We start from the raw sequence: 13,957 nt of genomic DNA, 5'->3' as shown, positions 1-13,957 counted from the left end.
CTGCTACTTCTGGCTTTTTTTGCTTGTGAATTGGAGAGTAGAATCTCATGAACTTTCATGCCTGGGCCAGTTTCAAACTGTGATCCTCAGATCTCAGCCTCCCAAGTAGCAAGGACTGCAGGTATTCATATGTATCGTTATAGCTTTCTAAAATTTTTATAATGTAGTTTCTTGTTGTCACATCAACTTGGAAGATTTCACTGGAAATACTGAGCTCCTCATTTTACAAAGAAAAATAGGTTCAAAGAGGTTCAGGGCCTTGTTTGAGCTCTACATCTAATAGAGTAAGGAGGGCTAGTACAGTGAGAGTGAAACCCAGGAATTGAATGAAGGGCCTAGGAAGTTCAGATTCATACAAGAAATTTTAAAAAAAAGATTCTTTGTGGTAAGTCATAGTGTGAGTGCCAGTGGGAAGAGAGCAAATTGTCCCATTAGTAGAACTGCATTCACCTGAATTGCAGGCCTTTCATTCTCCTCCTTGACTTCTTACTTCCTTTCCTTGCTGGATGACATTTTAAATATTCAAATGATCCTGTAGCTGTTTGTGTAAGTGTTCCAGTGTCTCTGAAACTATTCTAGAGATGCGGGCATTGGCTGAACTCCTCGGCCCTTATGGCATGAAGTTTCTGAGTGAAAATCTGATGTGGCATGTGACCTCTCAGATCGTGGAGTTGAAGGTATGATGGAAGCCTAGCACCCTGGAAGAGGCCTTCCTGGTGGGAGGAAGGGTAGCTGGCAGGGACTGAGGGAGAGGTGGGGTATTGTTCTCTTCTTCTCCTTCTTGGTGTCTGTGTGTTCCTGGACTACAGAAGCTGGTGGTGGAAAACATGGATGTACTTGTTCAGATCAGATCCAACTTCAGCAAGCCAGATATGATGGCGTCTCTGTTGCCCCAGCTGACAGGTATACCTTCTCCTGCATCAAAAAGGAACTATTGGAATGGCCTTGTGAATGACAGGGGATTTCAGGGATTTGGGGGTCAGGGTAGATATGAAGCATCTTTATTATTCTAAGTTCTCATTCTCCTTCTCTTTTAGTGCCGGTACTGGGGCTTGAACTCAGGGCCTTGTACTCTCCTTTAGTATTTTCACTCAAGGCTGGTGCTCTACCACTTGAGCCCTAGCCCCACTTCTAACGTTTGCTGGTTAATTAAAGATAGGAGTATCATGAGTTTGTCTTTCCAGGGTGATTTTGAACCAGGATCCTCAGATGTCAGCCTCCTGAGTAGCTAGGATTACAGGTGTGAGCCACCGGCACCTAGCTCTAAGTTCTCTTTTTTTTAACAAATGTTTTTCTTTTCAGGGGCTGAAAATGTACTGAAGCGCATGACCATCATTGGAGTGATCCTCAGTTTTCGAGCCATGGCCCAAGAAGGACTTCGAGAGGTGAGAAGGAGTGAAGCTGGCATAGAATCCTATTATTACTATGGGTAGACTTTCCATTAGAACTAGAGGGAAGGATTGGTATACAGTGAGGAGAAGCAGGTGAATGGTATAGGTAAAGTAGGTATCGGCCACCTACTTTAATAAACCTTACACATGGGGCAGAGGTTCCATGGAGAGGTCAGATGAGGGACCTGGAGGCATCAGAAGATGAATAGCATAGAAAGCTAGCTAGCAAGGCCCCTTTTCTGGCTTTGTTGTTGTTTGGTTTTGGTATAAGTGCCAGGGTTTGAACTCAGGACCTGGGCAATGTCCTTGAGCTTTTTATCTTTTTTTTTTTTTTCTCAAGGCTAGCACTCTACCACTTGTGCCACAGCTCCACTTTTGGCTTGTTAGTTGTTAAATTGGAGATAAGACTTTCACTGACTTTCCGGCCCAGGCTGGCTTCAAACTACAATCTTCAGATTTCATCCGCCTGAATACCTAGGATGATAGGCACGAGCCACCAGTGTACAGCTCCTGTCTTTGTTTCTTTCTACTTGTTTGTGGAAGTGTTGGCTAATGTCCTGTAGTCTCAATCATCTTCTCTCTCTCTCCAGGTTTTCTCCTCTCACTGCCCATTTCTAATGGGCCCCATTGAGTGCCTGAAGGAGTTTGTCACTCCAGACACAGATATCAAGGTATGGGGTACAAAGTGGGATCTTGTTAGGAGATTGGTTGTGGAAAAACTATGTCACTAGGATCATGTAAGGGAGACAGAACCCCGAAAAACTCTGCAGGAAGCTGAGTGCTGGTGGCTCACACTTGTAATTCTAACTACCCAGAAGGCTAACTTATGAAGATCAAAGTTTGAAATCAACCTGAGCAGACAAGTTTGAGAGACTTTTATGTGCAAGTAACCAGCTAAAATTGGAACTGAAGTTGTAGCTCAAGTGGTAAAGTGCTAGTCAAGAGTAAAAAAGCTGAGTGAGGCTGGGCACCAGTGGCTCGTGCCTTTAATCCTAGCCACTCAGGAGGCTGAGATCTGAGGATCAGGGTTCAAAGCCCAGGCAGAAAAGTCTGGGAGAGTCTTATCTCCAACAAACTACTCAGAAAAAGCTGGAAGTGGCACTGTGGCTCAAGCCACTGTGGCTCAGCACAGAGATGCTCAAGGACAGTGCCCAGGCCCTGAGTTCAAGCCCCCAAACCAGCAAAAAGAAAATGTATGGAGAGAGAAAAGAAAGAAAGCAGGGGAGCCATGGGGAGGACAAAGAGCAGCAGGGAACACTGTGAGGTTTGAGAAAGCAATCCTGGAGGACAAGGTTCGAAATCTAGATTAGAATCTGTAAGCTTTCACCCAAAATGAGCGCTATGTAAATTAGATGCCAAGTTCTGTGCAAATAGCTCCCCTCCCTAGCCAGGGGTTTGGATACTTTTTGTAAGATTTGTTCCTTCTATTCCTATGTACTGCCTTCACCGTTTCCTTTCCTTTCCTTATCTTTTCTTAAACTTTCTGATCCTCTATGTCTGTGTCACCTGTCTTGGACTCCCTTACTACAGAAGAGGGATCAAGGGCAAAGGGATACTATGGGCAACTGGGGTTGATTGTTCATGTCCCCACCACCCCTGGCTCTTTTGTGCTAATTCTGGGCTGGATCTCAGAGCCTGGGCACACTGTCCCTTAGCTTTTTTGCTCAAGGCTGGCATTCTACTACTTGAACCATATCTCTACTTCCAGCTTTATGCTAGTTAATTGGAGATTAGTGTCCTATGGAGTTTTCTGCCCAAGCTGGATTAGAACTGACATCCTCAGATCTCAGCCTCTGGAGTAGATAGGATTTACAGGCGTGAGCTTCCAGCACTTGACTGTCAGCCTTTCCCGACCCTACTAGACATACATTTGAGTCAGCTTGTCTTTTAATCATTTGGAGCAAGCAAGTATATTACAGAAAATGCAGCCAAAGCCTAGAGATAAGATCCTGCCGGTGATGGGCAGGCTACTTCTCTTGTGATTGATTCCTTTAAAGGAGAGAGATCTTGATGTTAGGGACTGGTGAAAAGGAAGAATTAAAGTTGGATGTTAAAAACCACCTCTCTCTTTACCTTGGGAACAAAAGAGTTATGAAGTGCCCCCTTCTATCTGCCTGAAACCACTTGAGAATCAGGTGATCATGAGGGCATTGAGGAGCTGTGCTTCACCTGGTTGGCTGCCCTCCTAAATGGTCTTTGACTTGATGCTGAGCCTGAGTTTCTGGTTGCTGCTGCTGTCGAGGCTGAATGCTCCATCCTGTCAGGAGCTTGTCTAGCTGACATTTCTTGGACAGCTCTAGTCTCTAGTCTCTGCTTGCCTATGAAAGTAAACAGGTGGAGTAGAGAAAGGATAGAGATGGCCTGTCCTTTTGACATTCTATTATTGCCTTAGAGGGCTGAGAAGATTAGAAGAATGTTGAGCACTGGTAGTTCATGCCTGTAATCCTAGATGTAAAGGAGGCTGAGATCTGAGGATCGTGGTTCAAAAACAGCCCAGGCAGGAAAGTCTATGAAGCTCTTATCTCCAATTAATGACCAAAAGGCTAGAAGTAGAGCTGTGGCTCAAGTGGTAGTGTGCCAACCCTGAGAGAACAGGAACAGCGCCCAGGCCCTGACTTCAAGCTCTAAGACTGGCATATAGAAAAAGTAGGTTAGAGGGATTGGAGACATAGCGCAGATGGTAGAGTGCCCACCAGTGAGTGAAAGTGTCAGATACCGAATTCAAGTCTCTGTCTCAGACAAAAAAATGAGGAAAGAAAAAATAATTAGGAGAGAAATGGACATTTCTCCAAATACTCCATTCCTTATCCACTGGCCAGGAGCCTGGTTCCTGATCTGCTTCACCAAAGTTGGAGCAGAGAGAGTCATCTGGGTCAGAGGGGATTTGAATGAAGGGCAGGGAGGAAGGTGGCTAAGGTTTGGCTTCTATGTCAGTATCATGGGCAATGTGTATGGGTGTTGTAATGTCTGTGGGATTCTCTGAGTAGAATGTGTTACTTAGTTGTCCAGTATTGGGACAATTATCTTGGTCTCTCTGATCATTTTAAAGTGTGTGTATTTTTTGTGTTAGTGTGCATGCATGTGCACTTGTACACCCATCCTGGGACTTGAACTCAAGGCCTGGGCACTGTCCCCTTAGCTTTCTGCTCAAGGCTAGCACTCTACCACTTGAGCCACAGCTCCACTTCTGGCTCTTTGGTGCTTAATCGGAGATAAGAGTCTTATGGACTTTTCTGCTCAGGTTGACTTGGAACCTTGGTCCTCAGATCTCAGCTTCCTGTGCCTGGCTATCTCCAGTTTTACATATGAGAAAACCGAGGCTAAAAGTGGTTAGGTAACTTTTAGCTAAAGTTATATATTTAATAAGGGATGTTGTTAGGATTTGAAAGATCTGCCTCTCTTCAACTCTACCTTCTCCCTTTATTGGTCATGGGATCAAAACAATTAGAATCCATTTGATGGAATAGACTTTCTGTCTTGCTTCTTCTCTAAAAAGTTAGCCAATATGAGGTGCTAGGTGTTCAGTGCTAAGTTGGTGGGACTAGAGATGGGTTTGGGCTGAAGTAATCAAGGGAAGCCAGAACAAAGAGAAGATTTGAGTTAAGCTTGAAGAATAAGCATCAGCGAGCAGAGTACTCTAGAGAGAGGCAAGGATGTGAGCCTAACTACAAGGAAAAGAAAAGGACAGAAGGAAAAAGGACCTTGGAGACAATGACTGCATGGACTGAATTCAACATTTAGGAAAATAAGATTGAAACTAAACTTGTGCTATAGAAGGATACCGAATATCAACCTAAATCCCTTTTCCTCCTTACAGGCTAGGGAGATCTATGAAAGAAATAGCTAGCAAATAAGGGTAGCATATCAAATGTTTCAAATCTATGATTCAGGAATCCTGGCTACTTGTAGCTTCTGCCAAGCAATTATCTTCTGGAATTTATCTCCAACCCTTTTCACTCTTTCCTTTTCTACCAGGTGGCCCTGAGTGTCTTTGAGCTGGCCTCTGCCGCTGGGGTGGGCTGTGACATTGACCCAGCCCTGGTGGCTGCCATTGCCAATCTGAAAGCTGGTAAGATGGGGGAATAGGGTAAGGGAAGACTTGTGCCCTATTTTGGGGTGGAAAAAGGTCCTGTCAAAGAAGCCTTGACTTGAGATTGTGATTCAGAAGATAGAAACTAGGCAATAAGGAAAGACCTAACTGTATACTCTAGCATCCAGAACATAATCATAGAGGTGATTTAGCTTCCTCTTCAAGTTCCAGTCAGCTCTTCTACCAGTTGGTTAAAAGCTATCCTAGCCAGGCTCATTCCTATAATCCTACCTACTTAGCCCAGGAAGGAAAAAAAGTCCATGAGACTCATCTCTAATCAGCAAAAAGCTGTAAGTGGAAATATGGCTCAAGTAGCAGAGTACCAGCCTTGAGCCAAAAACCTAAGGAGCACTGCTCAAGCCCTGAGTTCAAATGCCAGTACTGGCATTAAACAACACCCAGAAAAACAAAAAGTATTTCTGGCCAGGTCCTCATGCCTGTAATCCTAGCTGCCTAGGAGGCTGAGATCTGAGGAGCGAGGTTCAAAGTCAGCTGGGACAAAAAATGTCCATGAGATTTCTAGTCTCCAATTAGCTATCAATAAAGCCAGGAGGTATGGTTCAAGGGGTAGAGTGCTGGCCTAGAGCAAAACAGTTCAGGCCTGACTCAAGTAGTAGAGCACTGGCCTAGGGCCGAGAAGCTCAGGCCTTGAGTTCAAGTCCTAAGATTTCCCCCTTCCCCCAAAAAAGTATTTCAGAGACTCTGTTGCTCACCAGATACACAAGGGAACTTACTGTCTGGTTGGGAAAATAAGATTAATGCAAATGAATCAACAAGCTAGTATATGATTTCACGCTACGTTGTATAGTATAGTATCTAAGTTCCCCAAAATGATCTTGTGCTCTTCCCTCCCACATAACACTTTGACACTCTCCGATCCTTCTCCAGGCTCAACTTGTCTCTTCTAAGTTCCCTTACACATTTCCTATCATTAGCATATTCATACTTATACATATCTAGAAGATGATAGAACTCAGAGGCTGGTGTTAAGACCTTCAAAATTTGTCAGATTCTCCTTTTTCACCCTCCTTACTTGGTTAGTGAGAATCTTTTTCAATCCTGTCCATCTCTCCACTCCTTCGGGAAGTTGAAAAGTGTCCTAGGACTACATGTTGGTAGAGCTCTTGGCTAAGAGTTCTGCCCTCTTATGACTCAGGTACTCAATATAAGTGCATGCTAGTCCCGTCTCCTCCAGAAATAAGAATTTTGCTATAGTGCTTGATAAAGCAGGCTCATCAGCATTTTATCATTTAGTAATAATTCTTCAAAGGACTCCTGCAGAGGGAGCTCCTCCTCCTCCTCCTCCTCTACCTCCTCCTTCTCCTCCTCTTGCTCTTCCTCCTCCTTCTCCTCCTCCTGCTTCTTTTTTCCTCGACTACTAATGTGCCTGTACTGGGGCTTGAAATAGAGCCTCAAAATCACACTTGGCTTTTTTTTTTGCTTAAGGCTGGTGCTCTATCACTTGAGCTGCTCCTCCACTTCCAGGTTTTTGATGCTGGAGATAACGGTCTCATGGACCTTTCTGCCTGGGCTGACTTGGAATGGAATTCTCAGATCTTAACCTCCTGAGTAGCTAGGATTACAGGCAGAAGCCAGTGCTGTCCAGCTGACCTTCCCTTACCTTTCCTCTTTTCCTCTTTCCCTCTCCCCAGACAGCTCCTCTCCTGAAGAAGAGTATAAAGTGGCCTGCCTGCTGTTGATCTTTCTTGCTGTTTCCCTGCCACTCCTTGCTACTGACCCTTCTTCCTTCTACAGCATTGAGAAGGATGGTAAGTAAGGAGCAGACCTGAGGGACCAGAGCTCTTTAAGCATCTCCTGGAGAGGGAGATGAGATAAAGACACTTACCTGGAACTTGTGATTCACCTATAAATTCCTGTTTCCAAAAAAAAACAAACACTTGAGAATGTGCTACAAGTAAAATTCAATTCCAGTAAAATGTCATAGGAATATTCTTCCTCTAATCTCCAAATGTCATCTAATTTTTTCAGTGTTTAAATAGGGGTGGCATAGACTGAAAAAAATTAATTACTAAGTGGGATCAGCCTATGGTGGGTGGCTCCCTAAATCATTTGCTGTATCTCTTCACTTCTCTTTTTTATAATAACCTAGGTTATAACAACAACATCCACTGCTTGACCAAAGCTATCATCCAGGTGTCAGCTGCCCTCTTCACGCTGTATAACAAGAACATTGAAACTCACCTCAAGGAGTTTTTGGTGGTGAGTGGGTCTAGATTTGTAAGGGATAGAACATTGTAAAGGGCTGGAATTAGTTTGACTTAAATCCCTTTTAAGTCAGTGAGCTTTGGAGTCTAAACTCCCACCTAATTCATTCAGTAAACAGTTAGAGGCTACTTTGTGGAAAGGCAGGAGCTTATTCTAAAGTCCTTGACAGCTGGTGTTTGAGTCTCTGCTGAAATGCTGGGAAAGATCATTGGACAAAGAAATGAGAAAAATCTTCCAGGCGCCAGTGGCTCATGCCTATAATCCTAGCTATTCAGGAAGTTGGGATCTGAGGATCGAGGTTCAAAGCCAGCCCAGGCAGGAATCTTCAATTAAAGAGCAAAAAAAAGCTGGAAGTGGAAGTGTAGCTTAAGTGGTAGAGCACTAGCCTTGAGCAAAAGCCCAGGGACAGCATCCAAGAGCAGGGTTCAAGTCCCATTCTGGCGCACACGCTCACACACACAGACAGATGGAGACAGAGAGAGAGAGAGAGACAGAGAGACAGAGAGAGGAGAGAGACACAGAGACAAACAAGAGAGAGATAGAGAGGGAGAGAGAGAGAGTGGGAGGGAGGGAGAGAAAGAGACACACACACACACACACACACAGACAGGGAAGAAAAAAGAAAAATCTGAGTTTTGCCACTATGAACTTATATGATCTCTGGAGAGTCAAAATTGGAGCCTCAGTTTTCTCATTTATAAATGAAGGAGATTAAACCTAATTTGTGATTCATCGTTTTGGTGTGCATCAGAATGTTCTGGAGAGCTTGTTAAAATAGATTTCTGATCTTTACCCCAGACTTACTGAATTAGAATCTGTGTTTCTGACTTAGTCTCCACAGTATCAGCTGTACATTAAAGTTATAGAGACACTAAATTTTATAATCTATAAGGACCTTTGCTGGGCACTGGTGGCTCATGCCTATAATCCTAGCTGCTCAGGAGGCCTGAGATCTGAAGATCATGGTTTGAAGCCAGCCTGGGCAGAGAAGTCCCTGTGAGACTCTCATCTCCAATTAACCACTCAAAAACCTGAAGTGGTGCTGTGGCTCAAAGTGGTAGAACATTAGTCTTGAGCAGAAGAGCTCAGGGACAGTGCCCAGACATGGAGTTCAAGCCCCACAACTGTAAGAAAGAAAGAAAGAAAAAATAAAGGACCTTTCCAACTCTATGCTGAGTCAATGACTAGTTTTCAAACTTTCTGGTAAATCCGAATCTCTTGGGAAATTAACTTTAGTTTGCATTTCCAACAAGCTCCCAGTTAATGATGCTCTTTATATCTTGGGATCTTAGCTTTGAGGACTATGGGACTAGATTTCTTAGGACTGGAGTTTACAGTCAGTCAGCTAGCTGCTTCCACTATAGAACATGTCAATTTGTTTGAACAAATGGTTTAAAAACGGTTTTTAGCCAAAGTTTGACTCCCTGTAACTATCATCATTGATCTTAGTCTTGCCTCTGGAAAAACAGAACAAAAAAAATATCCTTCCATAGTTGAAAGAGGCCCTAGAGTTTTCCATTTGAAATCCTCCATAGAGCAATCCCAACAATAAACTTGTGACACAGGTCTATTGCCCAGCGCCTGCTCAGCAACAGGGACCCAATTCCTTTGTAAAAATGGTTCTTGTTTTCCTCCCTCCAGAAAAGAATAGTAGCTTCATTGTTCTTTCTGCTGTTATACCCTGATTCTATCAGGGATAGTATTGTTGGTGTAGGTTGATGAGAAAGTACCTATAGGCTCTGAGCACCTTAAACATAAAGAAGCCTCATAGCTGATCTCTAAGATGGTGTGGGAAGGGACATTTTGCTCCTTTCCCTTTAAGTTCATTTGTTTGCTAAATGCAGGTAACCTGGGCCTGGAAGATGACTCACATTTCTTCTTCTCTCTTTGATCTGTTGGGGGCCTGGAGGTGAATGGAGATGACAGCCACTTGGGAGTTGACAGGAGGAGAATACCAAGAGCACTGTGTCTGAATCAGAGGCCTGGCTCTGGCTCTAAGTGGAGTGAGGAGTCAGCTGTAAACAGCTTATGACAGGAGTGCCTGGAGGCTGCCTAGGAAAAAAGAGATTAATCTCCTGGCACACAATACCAGCAGCCTTTGTTCTCCCTCCCTCTCTCTCTCTCTCTTTTTTTCCTGCCCCTTGTGACCTGGGCAGGATCTTGTCTTCATTGGCAGACCAGTTGGATCCAGGCTGGTTTGTAGGCTGTGTGTGCTTCTGAAATCAAGGGGACTTGCCACTTTGCCACCCTGGGAGTCTTCACACAGAGCCTAGCTCTTCTTAATGCCTCCTTAATCTTTTCTTAACTTTCTGTAGCCTGAGGCTGTCCTATTCTGACCTCCATAAAAATCTGCTTCTTTGTAAATGCTTCCCTTACAGGTGGCCTCTGTCAGCCTTTTGCAGCTGGGCCAGGAGACTGACAAGCTTAAAACCAGAAATCGGGAATCCATTTCTCTGCTCATGCGCCTGGTATGTATCTTGTTTAAGTTGGTCTGCGAAAGAGAGGAGACAGAGCAGGAGACTCCTTTTTAGGGTCTTTGGGTCTCTGCCATCATCATCACTTAAAAGCATTAACTAGGAACTTAATTCTGCCTCACTCTCTTGAGTCTGTCCTTCCCTTTTGCTGGACATTTTAGATGTTTCTAAAAAAAACATTTAGACTTGTTCTGGAATCCCAGAGTAGAGTGTTTAATGATCTTCAGGACTTCTCTGAAGGATGGGAGGGGACAGCAGCACCCTTACTGATGACTGCCTGTCCAGCATGCATTTGGTTTTACTTGACAGCTTCCTACCACTATATTTCTTGTCTTTAAAGGTACTCCGAAGAGAGTAGTGGACAGCATGGAGAGGAACTGAAAAGGTTTGGGAGTAGGGTTCACAAGAGGGAAGTGATTTTAGCTATAGGGTAGGGAGGCTTGTGGGTCAAGAATTAAGCAGTTTCTGAGATTTCTCTTCTCCTTGCTTCCCAAGCTATGGGCTTGTCTCTTCTCTGGCAGAAAGTTCTGGGAACTCTGACTCAGCTGACTTTTTAAAACATTTCCTCAGTTGTGATCCTGTTTCCTTCTTCACTTGCTTACTCACTCTTGATCTAAGAGTCTGAGTCTCCAGGTTGGGACCACACTTAGATGTGGACAGAAGGGGCTCCTGCCCTGGGTTCATTTTTGAGGTTCTCCTCTGGCTTGAGCAGCAAGGATGTGCCCACCTGGAGCCTGTGCCCTACCTCAAAGCTCACATCACAAGATATTGGAGGTCCCACAATTCTCATGCTGCCTGCTTGTGTGGTGTGAAACTTCTTCCCCAAGCCCATTCTATGAAGACAGATTGGAGAAGGTGGGGTTGGAGCTTAGGTGTGCAAGCAGGGAAATGCACATGTGCATATAAAACCCCTCAAACTAGGAGTGAGATGAGAAGGGGTCTGAGCTAAAAGCTAGTTTCCTCTTTCATCTTCTTTTGGTGCTGATCTATGAGTAGTCTAAGAATTCTTAATTCAGACCCAAGTTTCCATGAAATTACAAAGGTATACTGTGAAGGCTGAGAGATAGAACATTATAGTTTAATCTCTCTCTCTTTTTTAAGTCACATGAGATATGGGCCTCCATTTTTATTCTTGGCCCAGGGCCCTGAAATGTTAGGACTCCCTAACATGTTGGGACTCTCTCTAGGTCCTCTTCTAATAAATATTTAGGCCCTGAGTGGAATCTATGGCTTAGTTTCTCCAGATAGAAAAAGGCCTGGGCTGATTAAGGATTAAGATAGAGGAGAGGCTGGCTGTTGGTGGCCTACACAGATCTGAGGATCACAGTTCAAAGCCAGCCTGGGCAGTAAAGTCTGTGAGACTCTTAACTCCATTTAACTACCAAAATATTATTTCTCACTAACTACCACAAGTAGCTAGAAGTGGAGCTGTGGTTCAAGTAGAAGAGTGCTACACTTGAGCACAAAAGCTCAGGGACAGTGCCCAGGCCCTAAAGTCAAACCCCAGGAAGAAAAAAAACAACACACACAGGAAAAGAAAAGTTGGAGGAGAGGGTGGAGATGACATAGGGTGGGTATGTGTGTGTGTATGTGTGTGGGGAGGAGGGGAGGAGTTATGTGATGAGGAGTGTTGAGGCTGAGTATATACATGAGAATAGAAGGAGGGCAGATGCCATAAGTGGGTAGGTAGAAAACAACATTTGGACCAGCTTTTTAAAAATTAGCATAATTGGGGCTGGGAATGTGGCTTAGTGGTAGAATGCTTGCCTAGCATGCATGAAGCCCCCGGGTTGGATTTCTCAGCACCACATAAACAGAAAAGGCAAGATGTGGGGCTGTGGCTCAAGTGGTAGAGTGCTAGCCTTGAGCAAAAAGAAGCCAGAGATAGTGCTCAGGCCCTGAGTTCAAGTCCCAGTACTGGTAAAAAAAAATTAGCAGAAGAGATGACTGTGTAGCCAAGGCTGAAGTCAACTTCATGATCCTCCCACCTCAGCCTTTCTAGTGCTGGGATTACAGGCACATGCATAACTATACCAACAGCATCATGTTTTTCTTTATCCACAAAGGTGGGCAAAGAGTGATGGAGTGGTTAGAATTAATGAGACAATATATATGAAAGTGTCTAGTCTACTTGATTTTTGCCAAACAGTAGATGTAGTAGTTCCCATTGTCTACGGATCCTTTCAGTTTCTGGATGATTTAGACAACTGCCTTTCTATCCTTCCCTCCCTCCCTCTCATCTACCTTTCCTCCTTCCTCCTCTCATCTCTTTCCTCCTTCCTCCTTCCTCCTTTCCTCCTCTCATCTCTTTCCTCCTTCCCTCCCTTCCTCCCTCCCTTCCTCCCTCCCTCCCTCCCTCCCTCCCTCTCTCTCTCTTTCTTTCTTTCTTTCTCTTTCTTCCTTTCTTGATGATTTAGACAATTCTTAGACAATTCTTCCTCTCCCTCCCTTCCTTCCTGTTTTTATTTCTCTCTTTCTTGCCTTCTCTTCTCTTCTTCCTTTTCTGCACATATTGGGGCTTGAACTCAAGGCCTGAGCTCTTGCTTAGATTTTTTTTTCCACAAGGCTAGTGCTCTACTATTTGAGCCACACTTTCACTTGTGGCTTTTTGCTGGTTTATTGGAAATAAGAGTCTCATGGACTTTCCTACCCTTCCTAGTTTTGAACCATAGATCCTCAGATCTCAGCCTCCTGAGTAGCTGGGTTTACAGCCATGGGAACTCCCTCTCTCCTCAGTGTCCAGTTCCATCTAGGCAATTTTTATCTCTAGTAATTCTGAACTGCCATTCAAGTCTAATCCCTTTGCCTTGACTCCCACCCCAACCCCAGCCCTATGGTATAAGAAAGTACCTGCCCTTAGGTCCTTCAAGTGAGGCACTGCAGAGGTAGAAGCAGAGTTAAGGACAGGCACTTTTTGTTGGAGGTAAAGATTAGAGGGACTAACTGTTACAAAGCAATTTACATGCAAATGTTTTCACAGAGAAATTGGAAATGGCTGGAGGGGAGGAAGCTATATTCTAAGTTAAAAGTCTATTTTTCTAGCCCCAAATTCTGGCCAGCACTTATCTCCCTGGGGTTGGACGGGGTGTCTTCCTATCTTTTCTGTCAAACCTGGGCAGTGTCAATTGCAGTGTTGCTAACCTGTTCTTGGCAAGAGCTTCCTAGGAGAGTTGGCTCTCTCAGAGGACCATATATTCCTCCTCTTCCTCTTTTTCTTCTCCTCCTCCCCTTCCCTCTCCTCCATCTCCTATCTCCTTCTTTTTGTGTTTTGTGGTGCTGGTACTAGAATTTGAACTCAGGCTCTCACTTGTTACTTTTTTTTCCCTTCAAAGCTAACACTTTGCCACTTGAGCCACACCTCCACTTCCAGTTTTTTGCTAGTTAATTGGAGAGAAGGGTCTCATGGACTTCCGTGCTCTTTCCTGCCTGGGCTGGCTTTGAACCACGATCCTCAGATCTCAGCCTCCTGAGTAGCTAAGATTACAGGCATGAGCCATTGGCACCTGGCAGGCTAGTCACACTTTGATACGAGAGTCATACCAGATCCTGTCACTTAGCCCAGTACTTCTAATTTATTAGTGAGAAACCTGAGGTAGAGAATGGGGAGATGGGATGCAAATCAAGGTCTATACGTTATATGAGTAGAATTGGGACTAGAGCCTAAGTTGTTCCTCTTCCTCTTCCTCCTCCTCCTCCACTACTACCTTTGCCAGTCCTGAAGGCCTAGGTGCTGTCCCTTAGCTTTTTTGTTCAAGGCTAGCACTCTACTACCTGAG

The 13,957-nt window shown here is 44.4% G+C and overlaps 1 protein-coding gene across 1 annotated transcript in view; it reads left to right on the top strand.

The window, feature by feature from the left end:
• The window catches only part of Nckap1l (NCK associated protein 1 like), a 52,604-nt gene that overhangs the window by 36,649 nt on the left and 1,998 nt on the right, over positions 1-13,957 (top strand). Inside the window, exons 23-30 of the mRNA XM_048362872.1 lie at positions 580-677; positions 810-903; positions 1,303-1,385; positions 1,982-2,062; positions 5,367-5,460; positions 7,134-7,250; positions 7,592-7,701; positions 10,086-10,175. Coding sequence (XP_048218829.1) covers positions 580-677; positions 810-903; positions 1,303-1,385; positions 1,982-2,062; positions 5,367-5,460; positions 7,134-7,250; positions 7,592-7,701; positions 10,086-10,175 — 767 coding nt within the window. The remainder of the gene's footprint in view (positions 1-579; positions 678-809; positions 904-1,302; positions 1,386-1,981; positions 2,063-5,366; positions 5,461-7,133; positions 7,251-7,591; positions 7,702-10,085; positions 10,176-13,957) is intronic.

This window comes from Perognathus longimembris, chromosome 1 (genome assembly GCF_023159225.1).
Source record: "Perognathus longimembris pacificus isolate PPM17 chromosome 1, ASM2315922v1, whole genome shotgun sequence".
Taxonomy (NCBI): Eukaryota; Metazoa; Chordata; class Mammalia; order Rodentia; family Heteromyidae; genus Perognathus; species Perognathus longimembris.
This window is presented reverse-complemented; position numbering and strand designations above follow the sequence as displayed.